Genomic DNA, 24,532 nt, shown 5'->3' on the forward strand with positions numbered 1-24,532 from the left:
CACTCTTCTCTCCTTTCTTCACTCTTCTTTCCTTTTGTCTTTCCTTCTTCCACTCTTCTTGCCTTTCTTTTTTCCTTCATCCACTCTTCTTTCCTTCTTCCACTTTTCTTTCCTTTCTTCACTCTTCTTTCCTTCTTACACTCTTCTTTCCTTTCTTCTTTCCTTCTTTCACTCTTCTTTCTTTTCTTCTTCCTTTCTTAACCTTTGCATTTCATGCACTGGTATTTCCTTCAGGAAATGCATTTTCTAGTTTAATATCAATATCTGGGCAATCTGGCAGAATGTTACATTAAGAAGAATAAACCCCGCCCCCTGTCTGTAAACTGATTGGTTGTCTAGTGTGTTTGGGATTGTTGTGATGGGAGAACGGAGCCATCTTGTTTTATTTCTGTTCTTGGGTATATTGGTCAGGCTGGTAGTCTCAAAGGAGGTTTGCGGGTGTCAAATTATGTAGATCGTTTGTACTATATGTGTTTATAGTTGCAGTTCCATTATGGGCCACGTTTTTTTGTCGACGAGGAAATAACAAATAGCTAGATCGATCTTCGTTGCACGTTGTTGACGAGGGTGTGCTAGTTCATATTCTCGGTTATTTTCTTTCTGTGTGGGTGAACTACTATGAATGGAGGATAAATGTTGCCGAAGGCTGACAGCAGCAGTTTCGTCCTTGTCTTGTCTCTCCTGTTTGTTCTGACTTTAACGGATCCACCACGGACAGGTAAGTGCATGTGGTTGTAACACAATTTGGCCACCGTTAACTGGGTAGTGAGCTGCTATTTAGCTACAACAGCTTGCTAGGTTACCATGCTAGCTAGCCTAGTAGCTGGTATGCGATTAAGTTATCTGGCGTTAGCATGCCTTCTTGTTTGTGATTGTTGTGCATTGTGTTTTGCGTTCTGCATGCAAGTTAATGCAAATGTAGCTGTCATTTGGAAAAGCTCAGCATTTTAGGAAACAAAGTAGCTTGTAATTGGACAAATTGTAAGCTAACGTCAACGTTTGTGACAGGCCTTGATTGGGACTTGGCCTACTGCCTCGGCTGAGATTTACTCGTGTATCCATGCATAGGCATTTCGCTCCTAATGCAGAGACTAAATCTTGCGAAGCTAAATCATTAATTATTTCACATCGATAGTCGGTATTTACATCATATCTCTCAGTCGCGGGTACAGTAACTAAGGACTAAGTAAGAGAAAGCTACCGCTAGCTTGATTTTTAGCCATTTGGTTTTTAATCCGCTCGTAGCCTGCATACTAAATGCATTGTAGAGATCGCGTCAACAGTTGTAGGCAGGAGTTCTGTAACGTTATATGCTAAACTGAAGCACATACAAAGGTGTTCTAGAATATATGCCTTAAATTAAAAGTGCATTTTAAGTGTACAGGCTAGGCTATATGCAGCCATCTCATGAAACACCCTTGTTTCCTTTATGTTGCAGGCTAGTATTACTGGCAAAAGCACCCTACGCAACAACTATTAATAGTAATAGTCATTATAATTAAAGTGATGGATTAGGAAACACAAATGCTGCACTGCTTGTTTGATCAGATCGCCGCTCTCTCACCTGACTTGTTTTTTTTTTTTTTAACGTAGACTGACCTTATACCACGGCTATAAACTGAAAGTGTAAATGTCTAACTGTTTCACACTTTACACCGAATTTCTGGCGGTACTTGTAGTCGATTGAGGAACGTTAGATTTAGTTTACTCAAATGTGTTGCCCAGCCAGACTCGGATTAGACCTGTCCCTACAGTGGCAGGTGGTGGAATGTCAAAAGGTTAGTCTGTGTGGATTTAACGTCTGACTCTGCACCAGTTAGCGGACTTAAACAACCATGGGTTATCAGAATGCAACACGGTGCTAATTTTAAACCTGGGGCATTGCGTGGTGGCTCTGTTTGCGCTGTCAAACTAGGGTGGCCGCTCCTCTATGACTGATCGTTTAGGTAAGGTAACCACGATTATGCCACCATCGGAGCTCCTGAAGCCACCCGTGTTGCTAGTTTAAAAGCAGAAAGCAGTAGATTAGTTTGTTTTAAGTTTCCAGTGTTAGATTTTCAGTGTTAGAACTTAACAAAACATAGGCCTTTTACACACAAATAATGACATGGGCTGTCTGTGTATTTTTTTTCTAGTGATGATTTAGCAATTCAAAGTGAAAATATTAAAAACATTTTCGCATTTTATCCTAAATGATGTGTAATTTAAGGATTGAAATGCAGGCGATTCCAACAGCAGCAGTAGTAACTAGTTTAAAGTCGTCCATGACTGAACACACCATCCCTTGGTTACGTGGTTCCAGACATTTCCAACCCAACACAGGAGTGGTTGGTCGCTCTAGTCTCGTTAGACTGAAAGTGTGTTTTTGTGACCAACTAAAGTCACAAGACGTGCCATGACCTGCCGCCAGCTGCAGCAAGTGTGTTTCAGCCCAAGGAGTGTTGGAGCAGGGCAGTCTGGCCTTTGCTGGCCTGTTTGTTTGAAGCGGCGCACTGTCATGTGATGGGTTTGTGAATGAATGAAACAAAGAGGGCAGTACTGCTCCCTCCTCTGGTCTTTAGGCGAGTGGTGAGGGTCCTGTGTCTGCCACATAGAAGCTCGTAAAGCAGCTTCTTAAACAGAGCCCGGCTTTGTGTTGGCACTTAGTAATTCTCCACCAGCCACAGACAGCCTAGAAAGACATTTTAAAGGCAGTTAAGCATGACACTGAGTTTTCTGCCAGCTTGACTTGACAGTCTCGTTTGAAGAGAAGCAGAAACTGTGGGTGGTCTTAGACGTGACGTATTTTATGATGAGACAGGTGGCCTAAATGGGCCTTCAGGGACCCCCCATTGCCCCTTATGTATTTAAGCATTGGCAAATGGGACACCTCCCCTAATTAACAACTCCCTAGGTGGCCAATGACTCCCTGAAAGATGAAGGCTACATTCCACTACCCAGACCCCACTATCTGTGTGTGTCTGTTTGTGCTGTATGTATGTATGTCTGTGTGTGTGCCGCCAGTTGTCAGTCAGTGTACTGTGTCTCTCTGAGCAGTCTTCTTCACTGAGCTGTTGTGAACTGATTAGTTAAGCCTTCACCTGTTGTGTGTTTCGTTGCAGGCCCTCGGCTAGCGTTGGCCAGGCTTCTGTCAGGTAAGCACCCCTGTTCTCCCCCAGTGTGGTGTAGTGGTTTCTCCCATATATCCTCGGGCTAGGCTGTCAAAATTGTGAAATGAACTCCGTAGACAACCACATTGTACATTATGGAAATCCGAAGTGTCTATCTGGCAAGCTGGGGACCACTTCTAAGACGGTGTTTACTATGTACTGGTGCTCCACTGTGTTTGTTACTCAGGGTGAATGTTCTAATTAATGTTGCATGAGTGTCTTGGTGAGTGCAAGCCTACATGTGTTGTTCGTCAAGTAGGATCCTACTTCCAGAACAGCGTGTGATGAAAGTCTCCATTCTGTGTGCAGTTTTCTCCGCTCCTGCTGGAACTCGTAGTTCTTTTGTTATCTGAATAGAGGGCCTCGATCAGATCTTTTGACATACTCATGTTTATCATGGAATAGTTGAGGATCATGAAGGATCAGGTTCAGCGGAGCAGTGTTCCCTTGTTCCCTCCTAACTCTGTCTAGACCCTTTTGCTTCATTTGAGCCCTGTGTTACTCATAGCCATCATTTATTATAAATGTCACCTTGCCCTTCTATTGATACGAAGGCTAGCAGTCTGAGTCTGCTTTGTTGCGAGGACTGTGTAGATCAGAGCTGAGACGGATGTTTGCCAAGTACTGTGTCGTTACGGAGTGGGTCACATTAGAGAGACAGAGGCTCTAAGAATCTCTCTCTGTGCTGTGTCCTTATGGAGTGGGTCACGTTGGCCAGACAGAGGCCCAAACCAAACTAAAACAGACCTCTGTTTTCTTCCAGAGTGAATCTGTTAGTGGAGCGGGCGCTTTCCTCCCTCTGACCATTATTCATGAAAGCAGAGGAGTCCAGCCATGGCTGTAGCTGAGCTTTGGACTTTTATGTTCTTTTTTTAACACAGTACTATGTCCTTATGGAGGGGATTACTGTAGCCAGACAGAGGCCCCCGATTATATCTCCGTGCTCCGTCCTCACGAAGTAGATCAGCATTGATGTCCTGCAGCTAGACAGAGGCCCTGTCCTCTGGGTGTACGGAGGCCATGGGCAGGCTCAGCTCACAGTGAAGTCTTCATAGTCATTCATCAGACTCCAAGCTGCGCTTGTCTGGGTGGACTTTCGTGTACTGACCCTGTCCCTCACCATTTCATTCTCATCAGCAGTCTTCTGTTGCGTTCCTTCAGTTATGCACCTGCATGCAGTTAGTCCATCACATATGACACAAGTGCTTCCATGCGCGTGGGAGCGTGGGTAAGAAATACACAGTGGCCAATACGTTTGTGGTTGTATTACTCTTCGATTGAATAACAGACACAAACCAAACCAAAAACTGACCTCCTCCAGATTAGTGAACCTTTTAGAGGAGCTGATGCTTTAAAAAAAACAGCTCACTGACCTTTATTCAAAACACCAGAGGAGTTCAGCCATGGCTGAGGCTGCACTTTGGGCTTTGTATGATAGCCAGATACAATACATCATGGTTGGAGATGTGAACTGTTTAGGATGCTAATGCAGTTTATATGTATGCATTCTCATAAATCATACGACTTAAATGTACTAATGACCTTGACTTTGATTCTCTGTGTGTGTGTGTGTGCTCACAGAGCTGCGTTGCAGCCCTGGGCAGTTTGCATGCCGCAGTGGGAAGATGCAGTGTATCCCTCTGTCCTGGCAGTGTGATGGCTGGACCGCTTGTGATGACAAGAGCGATGAGATGGACTGCCCCCGTAAGTAGCAGACACATTAAATACTGTATCAACATATGGTGTCACTATGTCATGGCAATACCCCCCCCTAACACACACAAACAAACACATATTTACACACATTTTAAAGGGAAGCAGACAACCTCAAACACCATTCTCACATGCTTGCAAAAATTCATGCTGTACATTCAGAAGGAAGCAAACGACCTCAGACATTGATCTTAACAGTACACTCACGCACACACAAGTACACACGGACACACACACACACACACACACACGCACACACGCACACACACGCCCATACACGCACATACACGCACATCCACACACTTAAAGCCCCTGTATGATCAGAAACCCTCTGCTGCATATGGAGTCTGACTAAAGCAGAAGTGGCTTGTTGATATTCAGACTGACAAGTGATGACTCTGTCATTCTTCAGCCAGCAGAACTCTGAAAGCCAAAACAGTCTTTTCCAGGGAAAGGACATGTTTTCAATAAAAGAAAACCAAAACAAGACAGTATATTGAGTTTGAGAAGCACAATGTGTCGCTTTCACAAACTGTTTACACCCAGCATGCTACGAGTTAGCAGATGTCTTCCTCCTGTGTAAACTTCATTGTGCAGACAGCACAGTCTCGCACTGGAGTTAAACACACAATTTCGTAAATGGCTGTAGACCTGCTAGCAAAGAGGCTAAAACCCATGAGTGCTAGTATCTGTCGCTAACACGTCTCTTAGTGTGTTGGGGAATGAGGTTTACCCACTGCACAGACCAGAGTCTTCTAGTAATATAGTTCATCCCGGTTCTAATCCACCCACAGGTGGAGACCTGAGTCTTCTGGTTCACCCTGGCTCTAGTCAGACAAAACCTCCACTTTAGACATGAGACTGAGTACCTGATTGCCATGATGCTACCATGACCACCACCCTTCGGTAGACTGAGGCATTATCCTTTAAAGGGACTTGAGATGGAACAGATCACTCGGTCCATATGGGAATGGGTGACATGTAAGGTCATGCACAACTTAGAAGTGATCCAGATGTATGAAATACCAGAGAGATTGAGACAGTGGAATAGAGCAAGACACGCAGACAGCCAGAGAGATCAACAGACTGATGCTATGGAGCTGTGTTTCGTTAGCTGGTAATTACCGCTTTTTGACTGGTAAAATTGATAAAAATCTAATACATTTAAAACTTGCCGGTCAAAATGTCCAATGATAATGCTCATATGACACAAAATGTATCCTGAAACGCAATGTTTGTGTTTTAATGAAAACAAATAAATCAATTAAGTAAGTTTTCTTATTCTATGTTTCAAAAAGGAATGAGTCACAACATTCGATAGCTTCCTCTCATATGAGATTGCATGCGGAGAGAATGGATTTTATCCAACCACGTCTAGTAGCTAAGCAGAACAGTTTGATAGTTTTTAATTGCATCAGATTAGAATAATTTATTGTCAAGCCAGATCATGTTTGCGAAGTTGCAATTGCAGTCTACACTGGAGGAGGGGTAGGTTTTGGACATTATACAGTATATTCGTATTGAATTTCTGTGCCACCCTATATATGCCTATCCCATTGCCCACCCCAGGATGACATCCTGGTAACAGTCCAACTGGTTTGAAGACATTGTCTGATATGAGGACAATATAGGTCAGCCTTATTTTTGCGTTTGTTACATACTTTGCTCTATAAACATGTGCCGATAAGTTTTGAATTTTACTAGTAAAATCAATTATTGTCAGACACTGGGCCGCCAAAAAAAAATCTTTGTGGAAACCCTGCTGTGTGTCACACACACACACACACACACACACACACACACACACACACACACACACACACACAGCATGCCCCTTGTCTGATCCCTGCCTGTAAGAGCCCTGATTAGGGAGATGGGGGTTGAGAGGGTGGATTTGTTTGCCATGTGACCTTTGTTATCTAGTAGCGCTCTTGTGACTGAGCTTTCACAAACACACACACCCCCCTCTCACTCACACACCCACACTGCTCAGATCCCATCAAACGAGGTTAGACATCAACCGCACAATGCTGTTATGCAGAACGGGTGCTTCTCCGTTGCGCTTTGCTAGATTGCACTGCTGGACCTGGTAGAAACTCACCAGTAACAGGTCTGTGTGCCTGCCGGTACCTGCCTGCACTGTACACACAACACAGGACTCCCTCTGGACTTAAGCACTTGATGCTTTAAAGGTGAAACCTTGGAAGTGCCAAAATATGCTTTTGTACTGGCAGCAGCCAACCCTTACTCTTACAACGCTTGGCATCATGTGTGCCAGCTCACCCATCTGTTTTTCTTCTGAGCTCTGTCAATACCTTTGCCAAGTATCGATGGAAGTCAAAAATAATATCAAGTGTGTCCTACAGCCTTTTAATACATCGCACGACTGAGGTTGTGTGTTTAATTCTACACACACACACACACACACACACACTTGCACTTGCACTCACACACACTCAGTCACTCACACACATTCACTCCTTATACCTGTGCTTCTCTTCATACAGCCATAAAGGAGGAGCGGTATCGCTATGGCAACGGCTATGACCAGGTGGAAGACGTGATGGGTGTGGCCCAGCCTGTGCGCTTCAACAGTAAGTCCCTTCCCTTTTTTACCAGAACCTTTCTCAATCCCTTCCCCTCCACACTCTCCCCACCTCTCTCTGTCTGAGAAAGAGCATACCCTGCAAACTGCCTTGGCACTGTTAAGGAAGATCACTTGGCTCAGAGCCTGAGCCTCTTGAGTTACAGTCACAACATCTAGTACGAGTGACCCAGTTCCAGTTATTTACGTGTGTGTATGGTGATTGTAAATTATGTTTTTGGGCTGTTCCAACCATACGGTCGGATTGGTTGAGAAGTCTATCCATGCTGTTACCATTGGTTGAAAAGTGTAAACACGTTCTTACAACAGCGTGGTATTGTCTGGTGGTGGGATGTATCTGTATCATAATGCTGATGACTTTAAGAGAAATTGTATGAAGGAGAAGGTAGTCAAATCAGATGAGGGCAAAAACAAGGGCATGCTCTGAAGCCCATTGGTTTAACTGTGGCCCTTGTGCTGTCGGATCCTGGGTAATTGCCTGAGCTCATGCCTGTTGTGTTGCCCACAGAGAAGTGCCCAAGTGGCTGGCACCACTACGAGAAGACAGCCAGCTGTTACAAGGTGTACCTAAGCAAAGAGAACTACTGGCAGGCGGTGGACACCTGCCAGAAGGTCAACGGCTCGCTGGCCACGTTCGTCACCAACGAGGAGCTCCAGTTCATCCTGAAGATTGAGGTGGACTTCGACGAGAAGGTCTGCGAAAGGAGGGACCAGTGCAAGTAAGTTTGGTGTTGTCATGATGGGGATGCTGTGTGTGGGTGGGTGTGTGTGGGTGTGTGTGTGTGTGTGTGTGTGTACAATTATGTGTCTCTTGCAAGCATGTGACTCTTTGGCTCCCCCTTGACAAGAAGATAAAAATAGAAAGAGAGAGTGTGTGTTTGTGCACATCTGGACATTCAAAGGTAGCTGCAAAGTTACACCTGTGATATTGTTCTTTTGTTTGTTGGTAAAACTAAGTGTGTGTGTGTGTGTGTGTGTGTTGTTTTTGCAGGTTCTGGGTGGGCTACCAGTACGTCATCACAAATCAGAACCACTCGATTGAGGGACGCTGGGAGGTGGCCTACAAAGGTGAGCTTCCTTCCCCCTCTTCCCCTGCAGCCAATGAAAACAATATTTGCCTCTGTCTTCAGCATCAAATTTAATCTAACTCGAAGGAATCTATCTAAGTGTTACTTCATATAGTAAATTAATGCATTTCCGTGTTATACTTCTGTATAAATCTATATGATCATGCTATATTTATAATGTACATTGTCTAACCTATGGGCAAACTTTAAGCTCCACAACTGACAGAGAAGTGTTCCTCCCCCCAGGTTCCATGCAGGTGTTCCTGCCCCCAGAGGGTCTGACGAGTTTGGGGGAGGCAGTGCCTCCGCAGGACAACGTGTTCTGTGCTCAGCTGCAGCGCTTCCAGATGAAGAGCATGAACGAGCGGGGCCTGCACAGTTGGCATGCCGAGAATTGCTACAAGAAGTTCCCCTTCCTCTGCAAAAGGAGTATGTGCTCTCCTCTCCTCTCCTCTCAAAATCTCCCTTCCTTTCTTTTCCTTTCATTGTCTTTCCAACTCTCTCCTCTCCTCTCCAACTCTCTCCTACTCTCTTCCCCTCTCATCACCTGTCCTCCTCTCTTTTCGCATCGGCTCTCAAACTCTCTCCTCCTCTCCTCTCTTCTCCTCTCCTCTCATCACTATTGGAACTTTCTCCTCATCTCGTCTTCTGTTTTTTTCTCTTCTTTTACTCTTGTCTCTTCTCAGCGCCTCCTTTATTCTCCTCCCTTTCGCTTTTTCTGCCTTCACTTCTCCCCTCTCCCCCTCTTGTCTACTCTCTTCTCTTTTCCTCTCCTCTCATCTGCCCTCTTCCCTTCCTCTCCTTACTCATCTCACAACACATTAGTAAGATGTTTTCATAACAGAGGAAAGAAGAGTCTTCAAAAGTACTGGTATTTTTCTAGTAACACAGTGTGGGAACGGTTGAAATGGACAAACACTAATTCCCTGTCATGAGCAGGATATGAATCATCTACTTATGTTTGATCACTCAAGGAATCGCTTCCATTAGATGTGTTAGTACACTTTTAACTATATCCATTGGAATTAGCATCATAGGTTACTCTAGCATCATAGGTTACTCTAGCATCATAGGTTACTCTAGCATCATAGGTAACTCTAGCATCATAGGTTACTCTAGCATCATAGGTTACTCTAGCATCATAGGTTACTCTAGCATCATAGGTAACTCTAGCATCATAGATCACTCTAGCATCATAGATCACTTTAGCATCATAGGTCACTCTAGCATCATAGGTTACTCTAGCATCATAGGTTACTCTAGCATCATAGATCACTCTAGCATCATAGATCACTTTAGCATCATAGATCACTCTAGCATCATAGATCACTTTAGCATCATAGGTTACTCTAGCATCATAGGTTACTCTAGCATCATAGGTAACTCTAGCATCATAGGTTACTCTAGCATCATAGGTTACTCTAGCATCATAGGTTACTCTAGCATCATAGGTAACTCTAGCATCATAGATCACTCTAGCATCATAGATCACTTTAGCATCATAGATCACTCTAGCATCATAGATCACTTTAGCATCATAGATCACTCTAGCATCATAGATCACTTTAGCATCATAGGTTACTCTAGCATCATAGGTTACTCTAGCATCATAGATCACTCTAGCATCATAGATCACTTTAGCATCATAGGTTACTCTAGCATCATAGATCACTCTAGCATCATAGGTTACTCTAGCATCATAGGTTACTCTAGCATCATAGATCACTTTAGCATCATAGGTTACTCTAGCATCATAGATCACTTTAGCATCATAGGTTACTCTAGCATCATAGGTAACTCTAGCATCATAGATCACTCTAGCATCATAGATCACTTTAGCATCATAGGTTACTCTAGCATCATAGATCACTCTAGCATCATAGATCACTTTAGCATCATAGGTCACTCTAGCATCATAGATCACTCTAGCATCATAGATCACTCTAGCATCATAGATCACTTTAGCATCATAGGTCACTCTAGCATCATAGGTTACTCTAGCATCATAGGTTACTCTAGCATCATAGATCACTTTAGCATCATAGGTCACTCTAGCATCATAGGTTACTCTAGCATCATAGATCACTCTAGCATCATAGATCACTCTAGCATCATAGATCACTTTAGCATCATAGGTCACTCTAGCATCATAGGTTACTCTAGCATCATAGGTTACTCTAGCATCATAGATCACTTTAGCATCATAGGTCACTCTAGCATCATAGGTTACTCTAGCATCATAGATCACTCTAGCATCATAGATCACTCTAGCATCATAGATCACTTTAGCATCATAGATCACTCTAGCATCATAGATCACTCTAGCATCATAGATCACTTTAGCATCATAGATCACTCTAGCATCATAGATCACTCTAGCATCATAGATCACTTTAGCATCATAGGTCACTCTAGCATCATAGATCACTCTAGCATCATAGATCACTCTAGCATCATAGATCACTTTAGCATCATAGATCACTCTAGCATCATAGATCACTCTAGCATCATAGATCACTCTAGCATCATAGGTTACTCTAGCATCATAGGTTACTCTAGCATCATAGGGAGTCATGAACAAAGGAGAACATCTGCATGCCTCCCTCCATTCTCCTTGCTACCATTTCTGTGGTATGAACAGTGAGATGGTGCGAAGTGCAGAAAGGGCTCCCTCATAGCTCATATTCTCATTTATAATTAAGTGAAGCCCTTGTTCTCTTTAGTGCCTTGAGACAATGTTATTGTTTGGGCGCTTTTTAAATAAAATTGAATTAAATTGAATTGTAGAACTGGCAGTGGGGTGTGGTGTGATCGCGGCAGTGGGAACAGGAACTGAGACTGACTCAGTCTTTTTAGGAGTGTGTGTGTGGATAGATGGGTTAGCTCCTCAGCTGACTCATGCTCACACACTTCAGGACTGTGTGTGCGTGTGTGTATGTGTGAGTGTTCTGCATTCTGTTGTGGTTTGTGTGTTTATCGATCCTAAACCTGTGAGTCCCCCTCCTGCCCGTCCTCAGGACAAACGTGTGTTGACATCAAGGACAACGTGGTGACCGAGGGCTACTACTTCACGCCGAAGGGTGACGACCCATGTCTGAGCTGCACGTGCCACGACGGCGAGCCAGAGATGTGTGTGGCGGCGCTGTGTGAGCGCCCGCAGGGATGCCAGCACTTCCGCAAGGACCCCAAAGAGTGCTGCAAGTTCACTTGCCTGGATCCAGGTACACACACACACACACACACACACACACACACACACACACACACTCAGACTCTCAGTGACACAGGCACACCAAAATAGAAATTCCTGCACTCACGCACACATTCATACAGGCATCGTCTATTATTTATACACATACCCCCTTACTGACTGCTAGAGCCTACCCTGTGCCTGTCTTATGTCTGTGTTTTACATGCATTGGTAAAGCATCTCCCTTGCCCCCTTTCTACTTTCTTTCTCACCCCCCCTCTCTCTCTCTCTCTCCTGACCCTCAGATGGCAGTAGTCTGTTTGACTCCATGGCCAGTGGGATGCGTCTGATAGTCAGCTGTATCTCTTCCTTCCTCATCCTCTCCCTCCTGCTCTTCATGGTGCACCGCCTCCGACAGAGACGCCGCGAGCGCATCGAGACACTCATCGGAGGCAACCGTAAGAGAGAGACGTGCTCACACTCACACTCACAAGTAGTGAGCGCATCGAGACCCTCATCAGAGGCAACTGTAAGAGAGAGATAGAGAGAGAGAGAGGGAGACACACACACACACACACTCACAAGTAGTGAGTGCATCGAGACTCATCAGAGGCAACTGTAAGACAGAGACACACAAACACACACAAACACACTCACACAAGACGTTAGTGAATCGAGACCCACATCAGAGGCAACCGCAATACACACAAAAACACAAGCAATACATGCGCACACACACACACATACACACACACAAACAGTAAGTGCATATGTGTCAACTATAAAAGACACACACACATTTAAAATCAGTGTTTTTGTTGTTGATTGCTGAAAGGTAGTGTGTGTGTGTCTCTGTATTTATGTGAACTTGTTTGTTTTCCTGCCAGTTCATCACTTTAACCTGGGCCGACGGGTCCCGGGCTTCGACTACGGTCCGGACGCTTTTGGGACGGGCCTCACACCCCTGCACCTCTCAGACGACGGCGAGGGAGGGGCCTTCCACTTCCAGGAGCCCCCCCCTCCCTATGCCGCCTACAAGTACCCTGACATCCAGCACCCCGACGACCCCCCACCTCCATACGAGGCCTCAATCAACCCAGACAGCCTCCTCTATGTGGACCTGGGTAAGCTGTGTGTGTGTGTGTGTGTGTGTGTGTGTGTGTGTGTGTGTGTGTGTGTGTGTGTGTGTGTGTGTGTGTGTGTGTGAGAGAGTGTGTGAATGAGTGAGTGAGTGACCTGATTAGTGCGTGTTCTGTGGCTTTTTGACAACAGTGCTGGTAAAACAGAGGTGGTAATAGTGCTAATGTGTGTTTGTATCTGTCTGTCTCCTCAGCGAGGAACGGCATGCCGGTGGGCGTGGGTCAGATGGGCGTAGCCGTGGGTGCCAGTGAGGTGTCTGTACCGCCCCCACTGTCGCCCCACCCTCAGGAGCGCGAGGATTCAATTGACAGCAGCACCTTCCTGGTGGCCCCCGACACCCCTACAGAGAGAATCGGCCCCGGGGGGGGCCAGGACACCCCAGACTGCAGCAGCGCCCAATCTCTCAGCACAGTGGTATAGACCTGCAGTAGGACAGAGAGAGAGAGAGAGAGAGAGAAGGGAAGGGAAAGGTGGGAGGGAGGGAACGAAGGAGGGAGGAGTGGAAGAGGAGGAGGAGGAGGAGGAGAAGAAGAAGAAGACGACGACAAACTTACTTTAAAGGCCTGAAATCAGGGGAAAGGGGATGAGAGGTGCTACTCTCTTTTCATCCAGGAGAAGAAAGAAGAGTAGAAACTTGAGAGCGATGAGAAATGAGTCAATGAGACCCTTTGAGAAAGAGAAGAAGCATAGCCCAGCGGAAGAGAAGGAGAATCGCATCTCGGCACACAAGAATGAACTGAAACTGTGTGCCTCTGTGTTTGTGTGACATGACGCGCGTGTTTCTGTACAGAACTGAGTGAGGCGTCACTGAGGTCTGACTCTACAGAGGCCGGCCATGGATTTGCTTTGTGGTGAAGCAGCTTGTACTTCCTGCTTTTGTTGTGGTAGGTCCCCCCCCAGTGTCCTTGTCCGCAACCTGTAAATACGGGCCCATGTCCTGCCTGACTTCTGCACCTCGCTTCGTTTTGTGTTTGCTTTTTCTGTTTTTGTTTTGTTTTCTCCTCCCTGTCACATGATCTCCCACCTGTTGCTAACGGAGACAGGATAGACATAGTCCTAAGGACACATTGGTAGTAATGGCATGGCCTCATGTGACTCCTCCAGACTCCCTGGATGTGGGAAAACTGGTGCAGGTCATGTGTCGTGTTGCGTTGCGGTGCGTTGTGCTCGCACCAAATGATCATGGTACGGATGACTCCAGACTGAGCCCCTTCATAATGCAGATTCCCCCAAGACTGTTGTCTGAGTTTCTTCTTCTTCCTTTGTATTGTTATTCGTCTGGACTCTGGTGGTGGTAAAGTAAAAACACATCGGTGGTGAGTGGTGTGTGTGTCTGCCTGGTAACTCTGAGTCTTCGTGGTGATGGCGATGGTCATGATGTTCTCTCTCTGTGCCTCAGGACACACACACACACACACACACACTTATATACTCACTACAGTAATAACACTCATTACTATAGAGACTCCACTGCTCATCAGAACCATCCAATAAGAGCTCTCATGTGGACCAGCGTTTGTGTTGGGCTGGCTATGTGTTTACAGCAGCATCAGCTGGCATAGGACTGTAGTAGGCAGTGTAGGCAGGTGTGTGAACGAGCTAGCCTGTGTGTTTATGTGTATTTGTTTGTTGTCATTTTTTTTTAAGTTCTACTTCATCAAACATGACATGCAGACAATGACCTCTTCACCCATCATTGTATTTGACTGTGTGTATTTGACAGAGCCTGTACGGCAAACATGAAAAAGCTATTAATCTATTGATTTTTTTTCTCTTTGTCTTTTTTTTCAGTATTTGGCACATGAGACCTTTTTTTTTTGTTTGTGCTGTGCAGTTTCTTTACTATTTACTTCAGGCAAACACTGATTGCTCCATGAACAAGGATAGAGTCAAACTCCATGCCTCTCTAAAGCCATTGGCTCAGGAGTTTTATGATGGCTCATGATCTGCATGAGTTGGTTCATTAAGCTGGTGTACTGATGCCCCACTCCAGCCCTAACCATGCGTGTCATTAAGTTCACCCGAGCACTCGACCCCAGTGCTAGGCAGCTTTAGAGTAGGGATGCCCCAGGTGTCGTAAGGGAGGCCATGTAACGTTACATAGCCCTAGAATTGGACATGACAATCATTGCAGGTTTGTAGAAGGACAACTGGGCTGCCATAGTGGGGCCGAAAGAAGAAAAACTCATAGTTTGGTTGGGGTGTTTTTATTTATTTATTTTAGTAAAACAGTTTAGCTATAGAGGTGATGGTACAGGTGAGGTGAGGATGACACTCTGAATTAACAGCTGAGTAAATGTCCACAGACACAGGCTTAACGTGTGTGTGTGTGTGTGTGTGTGTGTGTGTGTGTGTGTGTGTGTGTGTGTGTGTGTGTGTGTGTGTGTGTGTGTGTGTGTGTGTGTGTGTGTGTGTGTGTGTGTGTGTGTGTGTGTGTGTGTGTGTGTGTGTGTGTGTGTGTGTGGTTGGTTAATGTCTACAGACACTTACAGGCTTTAGCTGCCGGGTATGTGTGTTAGAGGGTGAGGTTAATGTCTACAGACACTTACAGGCTTTGTGGGATATTTAGCTGAAGTCTGGAGCACCCGCTCTGCCCTCTTGTCTTTGGTGGACTGTCTGCAAAGCTCCTCTCCATGTCATTGTCGTTATGTATGAAATGTCTCAACTTTTCATTTCTTTAGTTTCATTTGTGTTGCGCACAGACAATCCTCTGTGAAGCATTATGTAAAAAAAAAAAAAAGAGATCATTTTGTGTCTATGTAAGGGGTTGCGGTCGGTGACAAACGTTTTTGAGTGTGTGAATATTTGTATTTTACTTTGATTCGTCTGTCCCTTCCCCATGGTTTGGGCCTGAGGTGCATGTTTTTGTGTTTTGGGCATGCTCAGAATCGTCTCTTTTTAACCCACTCTGTGCTGGAGCTCACGTCTGACGCCTGACAACAGGCACCTGGAGACCCACCTCTGCACCTGTCCTCCCCCAACAGCCCAACCCCAGAGGAGGGTTCGGCTCTGGGCTGGATTTTGTCTGGATCTGCTCCCGATCCGATCTTGGGGATCTGGCTGGTTCTGATCCGATCAGGGCAGGGATGTGCTTCATCCAGACCCAGAGCCTGACACTAACTGGGACCCCATTCTACACACTTTGGCTGCGTCTGCAAGGATTTTATAAGTAGTTGATTTTCATTTGTTATTGATTACAGACTGTGGTGGTGAAACAAGATTTTGAGGGGGGGGATTTGTAAAAAAAAAAAAAAAAAAAATGTTTTAATGTAGAATGCAAGCAGTCAGTGACTTTTAAATGTTGATTTTACTTTAGGCTTTATATTTTTTAATAGTAGATTTTTTTGCAAGGGGCTTTTAAGTTTTATTTTGAAGTAGATGTACATCTAATCAAATGCCAAATAAATTGTATCAAAAAGAAGTTGGTCTGTGAGTGATGTGTTTTTCGCATAGCATGGTAAAGACTGTTGCCACCAGACTAAAATCAGAGTAAGCAATCTCATTGCATCATACGGATGAGTGGATGAAAAAGTTTTGGATTGGTTTAGGCCAGTTCAAAACAATTATAAGGTAGACACGCTACTACGTTCTACGCCAAAAGCACCAAAAATGGCCATGGCAAGAACAAGAAATAACTTACAAAAATAATATGAATATGGATATATGAATCTGTGTGTTTTTATCTGTCAATAGAGGGCGCTAAATCGGTGGTACTGACCAGTCACAAGTTCATTCAGAACTGAATAACTAAAAGGTGGGTGTCCTACATGGTTCGGTAGCTTAAGAGGCAACTGTAATGTGTGTAATGTTACCCCTGGGTATCAATATCTCAGACTTAAACTGGATTGTCTTAAGAGAGCTGTCTTCCACCGACTCCAAAATGTCAAAGTGTGTAAAACCATCAGGGGGAATCCCTTGCAGCGAATGCTGAAGGTCAGATGCCTTTAGTCCTGAAGGATTTCCCTTCAATTGTAGGTTTAGATTACGATCATAGCAGATAGTTTAATCCTCTTTAAAAGTCTACCTTATTAAACTATATTACTGCTTTGAAATCTAATGACTATAATGACCTGATAGCAAAAGACTTCCGATTACGTGTGGGTCAATGAGCACTTTAAAGCTTTTAAAAAAAAAAAAAGAGTTTAAAAACTTTAAGGCTACAGACCTTTCGATTTTTCCAGAACATCACACAGGCTAGTCACTGTAGGCCTTTTACGTCCACTTGAGAACGGTAATTAGTGTGAATGACATGGAAAGATGCCAAGCTCGTTCCGGGTTGGAGTGACACGACCCTTGTCTCTGATTCTGTTGGAGCTGCTGACACCAACACGCACAAGTACGCACAGAAAAAAAAAAAAAAAACATCCTTTCCTCCCTGCAGCTGGGCCGCTATTTAAACAAGTTTGCCTCCTGTAGTTATGCGTCCATCCGCTCTATACGAGGGAAGAAGAGGATTATAGCTCTCATGAATATAATGATTTTTTCAGTCATTGCTTTTTCATTTATTTCTCTGACAGCGTCAACCTCAGGTGAGTGATGAATGCTTAATATCTATGGTGGAAACCCTATCTTATTCATCATTTATTTATTCAAGAAAGGCGTGGCGCATTGTTGAATGAATCTTCATTTTATACTGGGTCAGACAGTTTATCAGTCACATTGTCACATTGATTTAACATAGGCCTACTGTTCTTCCGTAGAGTTTTGCTATGACGAGGGACACTGTGGTAAGTTGCTAACCTGACAAATGGCCATGCTTCCTTTTAAGGATGAGGCCTGTTTTCCTCCATAAGTCCACCACTGTATGTAAAGTAAAAGGCAGACTTCTGGGTAATCAGATAGTGTATCTAAGTCTTTATTGTGTCCGTCTCCCATGAGACCCCTACTCCTGGGGAGACTCCTACCCCACCTGCCACCCCCTGCTGGAGTCTCACCACTCGCCCATCAACCTGGACCATGACGTGACCAGAGACGAGGCCCTGGAGGCACTGCATCTGGAGGGTTTTGACTCCGTGCAGAAAGGGCAGTGGAGGCTACGCAATGATGGCCACACAGGTGAGAGTGTGGCCCAACTACTACTAAGGGCATACACCTGTAGCCACACTCATGGAGAGAACTAGGACGGTATATTCTCTCTCTCGCTCTCTTCTGACCTTAATTGTATTCTAATATAGGCTGCATTCTAGTGTATGTTCTATTAGTATAAGCTGTGTTCTAATATAGGCTGTGTTCTGAAATGGGTTCTGTTCTATTAAACTGTACTGTTGCGTTACTATGTTCTTGTATTGTGTTATTGTATTTTAGTGTTGTATGATGAAGTTCTGTTCTTGTCTTTTTGTCTTTTTGTCTTGTTGTCTTGTTGTGTTCTTGTGTTCTTGTCTTGTTGTGTTGTTGTGTAGTGGTGCTGGAGGTGGGCAGCGGGATGTCAGTGAGTGGTGGGGGGCTCCCCGGCACATACAGTACCCTCCAGCTGCACTTCCACTGGGGCAGCCTCGCCACCAATGGCTCTGAGCACACCATACACACATACAGACTGCCTATGGAGGTGAGCATACCACACATACACACACCATACACTCATACAGACTCCCTATGGAGGTGAGCATACCACACACACACACCATACACTCCCTATGGGTAAGAACACACATGGGCGTCTTTTTAAAAACGGGACACTAGAAAATGCATTGATTCCTATTGTAAAGCGCTTCTACGCAAAGCACGCCGTACCATAGGAATCAATGCATTTTCTAGCGTCCCGTTTAAAAAGAAACGCTTATGTGTATTCTTACCCTATGGAGGTGAGCATACCACACACGCATACTCACACACACACATTGTGAACGCCTAGCGTTCGGAAGGACACAACAATGGAATTTCAGCAATGCAGGTCCTTTATTAAGGCTTAAACTTTCAAACTCAGGTAGTTAAACGTAACACAAAAGCCATAAGCCCACAGGCTTGAACACAGAGTTACTGAAACCTTTCCCTCTTCAGTCCTGCTTCACTCTGACTCTAAATCCTTTGTCGCACTAGTTGCTGCTCAGGTGCCAAACTAGTCTAACAATTTGCACCTGAGCTTGCAATCAGTGGATGGCCCTACTCCCAAGAGCACCTCCCCAGGGTCCTAGAGCCTGCCCTGTATAGCCTTGGTATTAATGTATATGGCCTTTCCCAAGTCAATCTACACACTTTTAGACCAAGTGGGACCCCAGGTGCAGCTTGGAGTACCACAACACACACACACACACACACACACACACAAACACACACACACACACACACACACACACACAAACAGACTCCCTGTGGAGGTGAGCATACCACACACACACACACACACACACACACACACCATACACACATAGAGACTCTCTATGGAGGTGAGCATACCACACACGCATACTGTCACACAAACACACACACACACACACACAAACACACACACCATACACACACAAACACACACACCATACACACACAAACTGCCAATGGAGGTGAGCATACCACACACACACACACACACACACACGTGTGCATTCCTGGCAGACATTGACACTTGGTTCCTTTTGCACAGAAATACAGCAGGTAGAGCAATGCATCAAACAAGTTATGCCTGATAGGACAGGTGTTTTCATTTGAGCTGATTCACAGAGCATTGCAGTGACATTGTTGTACATGATGCTCTCGTGTGCGTGTGTGTGTGTGTGTGTGTGTGTGTGTGTATGTGTGTGTGTGTGTGTGTGTGTGTGTTTGGATGTGTTTCCTTAGCTTATGCTTAATGTCACGTCCACAGATGCACATAGTAAATATGAAAACCATTCATCCGAACCTGACCAGTGCCATGGAGGACCCAACAGGCCTTGCCGTCCTGGCTGTGTTTATTGATGTAAGTTTGTGTCAAACACAACACCATGAAGCACATGCAGTCACTGCAAGCAGATAATCTCTTCAGCATTCCTGTGTCCATTTCCAGGTGTCTTACACTGAAAATGAAAACTTCACTCCGATCACCAAGGCTCTATCATCAGTGGCACACAAAGGTGGGTACAGACTCTCTATGGAGCTGATGAATGACCAGTAGCAGTAGCAGTAGCCACTGGGCATGGATATGGTTAACTGTATACCTGTATGACCTTGAGAGTAGAGTAGTAGTAGTGGCAGCGCTGTGATTCGTGAGAATTAAAGGTTGGTTGGACTCACTCCTCGGCAGGACAGAGTGTCGCCATAAGGCCGTTCCCTCTGGCCAGTCTGCTGCCTCAGGACCACCTGGGCCTGTACTACCGTTACCATGGCAGCCTCACCACACCTCCGTGCTCTCAGGTGGTCGTGTGGAGCGTTTATGAAGTCCCTGTGCACATCTCCTGGTCTCAGGTAGCCACACATGTACTTATACTAACCCATATGGTAGAAATGGTACATGGTAGAAATGTTGTCAGTAGTTTATAGAATAAAACAAAAAATATTTGACTTTAACTCATACCAATAAATAGTAAAACCAGAGAAACTGATCATTTTGAAGTGGTTTCTTAATTTTTTCTGCGGCTGTACACGTGTGTTAGCCAATCCCTCTGTAGTCCTACATATACACATGTGTTAGCGATCCCTCTGTAGTCCTACACATACACGTGTGTTAGCCGATCCCTCTGTAGTCCTACACATACATGCGTGTTAACTGATTTGAGTTAAATGTGATAAGATAGCTCTCTCCCGTTTCTCTGGTCAGTATGAGCGTTTTGCTGTCGGGGTTTTCTCCACGGAGGAGGAGACCGACCAGGACGTTCTCCTCCAGAACAACTTCAGGCACGTGCACCTTACCTACAGCCGCAAGGTCTACGCCTCCAAAGAGGCCCAGCTACTCGTCGCTGCCTGCCCAGCAGCAGCTCCTGGCTCTGGGCTTCTCCTACTCTCACTCCTGCCTCTGCTTCTCAGCCACATGGATCCAACTCCGAGTGGAAGCTGATTTTGGCTCAGATTCATGTTACCTTGAAGTCAGAGAAGGACGGGACAATGATTGAGCCACAGCAGGGGGTTGTTCCCATGGATATTATACGCATCACAGCCAGCAGCTGACACTGGCATGGATCTGAGATGTGTTAGATCTAAGTTTGATATTTATCTGATCTGGTTTTGATATTTGCCTGAATTTTATCTGATCTGGTTTTGATATTTGCCTGAATTTTATCTGATCTGGTTTTGATATTTCCCTGAATTTGATCTGATTTGGTTTTGATATTTGCCTGAATTTGATCTGATTTGGTTTTGATATTTGCCTGAATTTGATCTGATCTGGTTTTGATATTTGCCTGAATTTTATCTGATCTAAGTTTGATTCATGCCTAAAAAATACCTGATTCAGTCCAGAGCCAGCTTATCTCTGGGCCGTGGACCAGGAGATGAAAGAGACCACTGGTGTGTAAACCATCATGGCCATCGCTGTCTGTTAGGCCAAAGCAAAGAGCACAGATGCCTTACAAAACATACAGGTGAATTAGTTGCCTTGTGATTTGTGTTGTTTTGAGGTTCAGTTTGGCTTTGATAAGAATAAACAAACTTGAGCAAACTAACTTTAAAAGCATCTCTATCCTTCATAGTTTTATGAATTGTGGTCGGCCTGGAGTATATCTTTGTAAATTCGTTTCCATCAAGCATTTGTAACTAAGGTTGGTATCATTGTGATGCTTTGAATCTAGGTTTATAATGATATATTTAAATCTCTGTAGAAGAGGGCACCCGTGAATGAAAGAAAAGTTGTACCAGCCAAGGTCAGGGAAGGGGACATAAAGCTCAGCTGATCTGTATTTCCACTCCAATGAAAATGTCTGGTCACTCCAGCCTCAGCCAGGATCTGGATAAGTATATATGGGCGAGTGAATGGAAAACTGATGACTGGAGATGAGAGTGTGTTGGGGTGTCTCCCTGGGTTATTCCAAAGGGAATATGGGCATTCAGAAACTGTAGTGATGTGTGTGTAATCAACTCAGACATGTATCTCTCTTCTGTCTCTCCCTCCTCCCCCCCGGGACATGTAAACACACACACACACACACACACACACAGCCTCTCCATGACAGCAACACCACTCATGTCCTGTCACTGACACCGGCTTTCCTTCACTCATTCTCTCTCTCACACACAACCACAAAGCGCTATTTGTCTCCTGTGCAGGCCATCAGGGCTTCACACTGGGTGAGCTCACGCACTGGTGTTGGGAGTCTACAGAGGACACATCTCTCCCTCTCCAAGTCCCATCTATTTTTTCCCCCTGCAGGGGCCTCTCTTTTCAGCACCGATCAGTCTCTCTCTCCACCCTCTCTTCTTTGGTCACATGCTATGGTATGGTGCAATGACTGCTTTTGTCTTCTCTGCAGAGGAGGCTTTGCTACAGAAGCCTATTGTGCTGGCCAGTGGCTGAACACAGATGCTTTGTGTGAATGAGCAAGTTAACAACTCTACAACATGACACCTTCATCAGATGGAATGCTAACATTATCTACTGAAGTTGATTTGCTAAAGTTACTAAAGACCAACACATTCACACTCATATATAAACACACACACAATTACATAGGTATGAAGTAGCGGACACTTAATCAACAGTAAAATTAAATTAACTTTTCATGTTGAGCAAAGGCCAATAGGTGTTACTAAAGACTTTGTGACCTTCAGGGGAAGAAAAGCGACATACCCATGTCTGGAAAAAAATGACTTTATTTTTCATGATCTTTTTTCTTCTCTGGATAAACTTGACGGTGTAATAAATAGACTCGGGCAATGAGTTGATCCCACACATTCCCCTCGCCGATTCTGCATTGTAATGCTTGGTTTTCCCCACACTGCAAACAAGTCTTCATAGAATTTACAACCCAAAATAAAAAATAAAGCTTGACACAAGCTGAAATGACTGCCTCCAGCTCCGTGCTGTTTTCTTCTCCGTCACACACACGCACTCACACACACACACACACACACACACACACACACACACACACACACACACACACACACACACGCACGCACGCACACACACACGCACAAATACACACACGTCTCTGAGCTGTATCTCTGCAGCAAATCCTCAAGAACAAAAATATATATATTTATATATTCACAGTTAAAGTATTTACACTTTAAGATTAGAAAGAAAACAAAAAACAAAATGGGGCCGAAAGAAGACGTTTCTACAAGAAACATTCTTTCAAAGGGAAGATTTTCAGATCTGGTGTTCTGTACAAGATGAACCTTTTTTCTCTTTTAAACGTTCAGTGAGTCCACCCCTTCTGTGTGTTCTCCTTTAAGTGATCCCTGAAAATATCATGTATTTGTATTTTAGTTATTTTTTTAAATACACCATCTCTTTTTGATTTTCTTCATAAAAAAAAGGAAGGCTACGTCATTAGCTGCATTTCCTCCATCAGGTTAAAAAAAGCCTCATTTTGTCTGTACAAACATTCCTATCCTGTACAATATAAACATTACATGTCTTTATGTGTGAGCGCAACTACCCCCAAACTAACCTGTGGAGGTATAACCTAGATGGGTGGGGGAGGGGGGGATAAACAGACTCAGGATTAACTCGGAGAGAAAACACTCTTGCGTGGCAACAAACACAGGAAATACAACAGTGGGGGGTATATTTGTCATACACACATCTCTAAGGTGAGTATCTTAACACTGAATGTGTGTGTACATGTGTAGGTATCTCAGACAGTGGGAGAGGTCTGGGAGATAACCCACAAGAAGAAGAACACTGCTAATCAAGACCAGATCACACACAATGTCAAAACACACACACACACACACACACACACACACACACACACACACACAGGAATGGGTGACTGTCTATATGGGGCATATTTGGCATTCCCTGTTACACTGTGTGTTGTGAGCCTGGCTCTGAACACACACCCACACAGGATGTAACCATTGCAGGACAGAAAGTCTGCTGTTGTCTATGGTGTCTGGTGGAGACATACTGACTCACTGACTAACACTTGAGGCATTAAAGCACCTGTACTAGCCAAGTCAGAGGGTGCTGGCGCCCCCTATGGACTGGCTGACCTGTGGCATTCAGGCAGAGGGGATGAAGGGAATAGGGGGGTGGGGGATTTAAAGACATCAATACTATCCCCCCCCCCCCCCCCCCCCCCAATCAATCAACTCAGCCAGCAGCCTTCTACCCCTCCCACCCACTTCTACCACTCACTGCAGAGGATTTCCATCGCTATGGGGACAAAACACCACTTGTCATTCTTAATTGGCTAGTGGGTGCTGAGGTGTGAAGAAAGGGGGGCAGGTAAGAAGACAGCATAGAGGACACTAGGAACGAGCATCAAACACACACACACACACACAAACACACAAACACACAGGGTTTTAGCAGCTTAAGTCCTCAGTGAAAACAGGCCCTCCCTCTCACTGTGCCAGGTGCTGCATTATGTCGTGCTGGAGAGGAGATAGGTCCTCCGGGGCGCCATCACTCTGGTGATCCTGTAAGGGCCAGTCTGTGTCATTACCACTGAAGGCCAGCAGGGGGAAGCACAGATAGACACACGCACACAGAAGAGGCTTCAATCAGGAACCATAAGGGAAACCGTGTAGAAAGCACTGTATACAGACAAAAACCTGCCCTTAGAGCACAAGAGAGGGAGGGCGAATGCTGGAG

General features: G+C 44.9%; 3 protein-coding genes across 3 annotated transcripts in view; 2 read left to right on the plus strand and 1 right to left on the minus strand.

Moving 5' to 3' along the window:
* Positions 1-371: 371 nt before the first annotated feature.
* On the plus strand, positions 372-16,285 carry dgcr2 (DiGeorge syndrome critical region gene 2). The gene is made up of 10 exons (XM_080847166.1): positions 372-718; positions 4,731-4,853; positions 7,370-7,456; positions 7,976-8,186; positions 8,459-8,535; positions 8,781-8,963; positions 11,552-11,755; positions 12,030-12,182; positions 12,612-12,848; positions 13,058-16,285. The coding sequence occupies exons 1-10, from the start codon at positions 634-636 to the stop codon at positions 13,282-13,284; spliced, it is 1,587 nt and encodes a 528-aa protein (XP_080703292.1). The 5' UTR covers positions 372-633; the 3' UTR covers positions 13,285-16,285.
* An 823-nt stretch (positions 16,286-17,108) lies between these two features.
* On the plus strand, positions 17,109-20,827 carry car15 (carbonic anhydrase 15; the record flags this gene model as incomplete). Its single annotated transcript, XM_080847692.1, is given in 9 exon segments — positions 17,109-17,223; positions 17,226-17,393; positions 17,565-17,591; positions 17,743-17,919; positions 18,264-18,409; positions 19,661-19,753; positions 19,841-19,907; positions 20,078-20,238; positions 20,591-20,827. Coding segments are annotated over 9 exon segments (1,191 nt in total).
* Positions 20,828-24,076: 3,249 nt separating this feature from the next.
* Positions 24,077-24,532, minus strand: part of setd1ba (SET domain containing 1B, histone lysine methyltransferase a) — a gene marked incomplete at its 5' end in the record, with an annotated part of 15,895 nt that continues 15,439 nt past the window's right edge. Inside the window, one exon of the mRNA XM_080846971.1 lies at positions 24,077-24,532. This exon is cut by the window's right edge and continues 1,140 nt beyond it.

Source organism: Sprattus sprattus (genome assembly GCF_963457725.1).
Source record: "Sprattus sprattus genome assembly, chromosome: 11".
NCBI classification, from domain to species: domain Eukaryota; kingdom Metazoa; phylum Chordata; class Actinopteri; order Clupeiformes; family Clupeidae; genus Sprattus; species Sprattus sprattus.

Bases quoted from the DNA above. Each gene is read 5' to 3' on its own strand.
- dgcr2 (XM_080847166.1), top strand. From the start codon at position 634: ATGTTGCCGAAGGCTGACAGCAGCAGTTTCGTCCTTGTCTTGTCTCTC. The intron at 8,964-11,551 runs GTATGTGCTCTC...GCCCGTCCTCAG, and splicing joins CCCCTTCCTCTGCAAAAGGA to GACAAACGTGTGTTGACATC. The intron at 11,756-12,029 runs GTACACACACAC...CCTGACCCTCAG, and splicing joins GTTCACTTGCCTGGATCCAG to ATGGCAGTAGTCTGTTTGAC.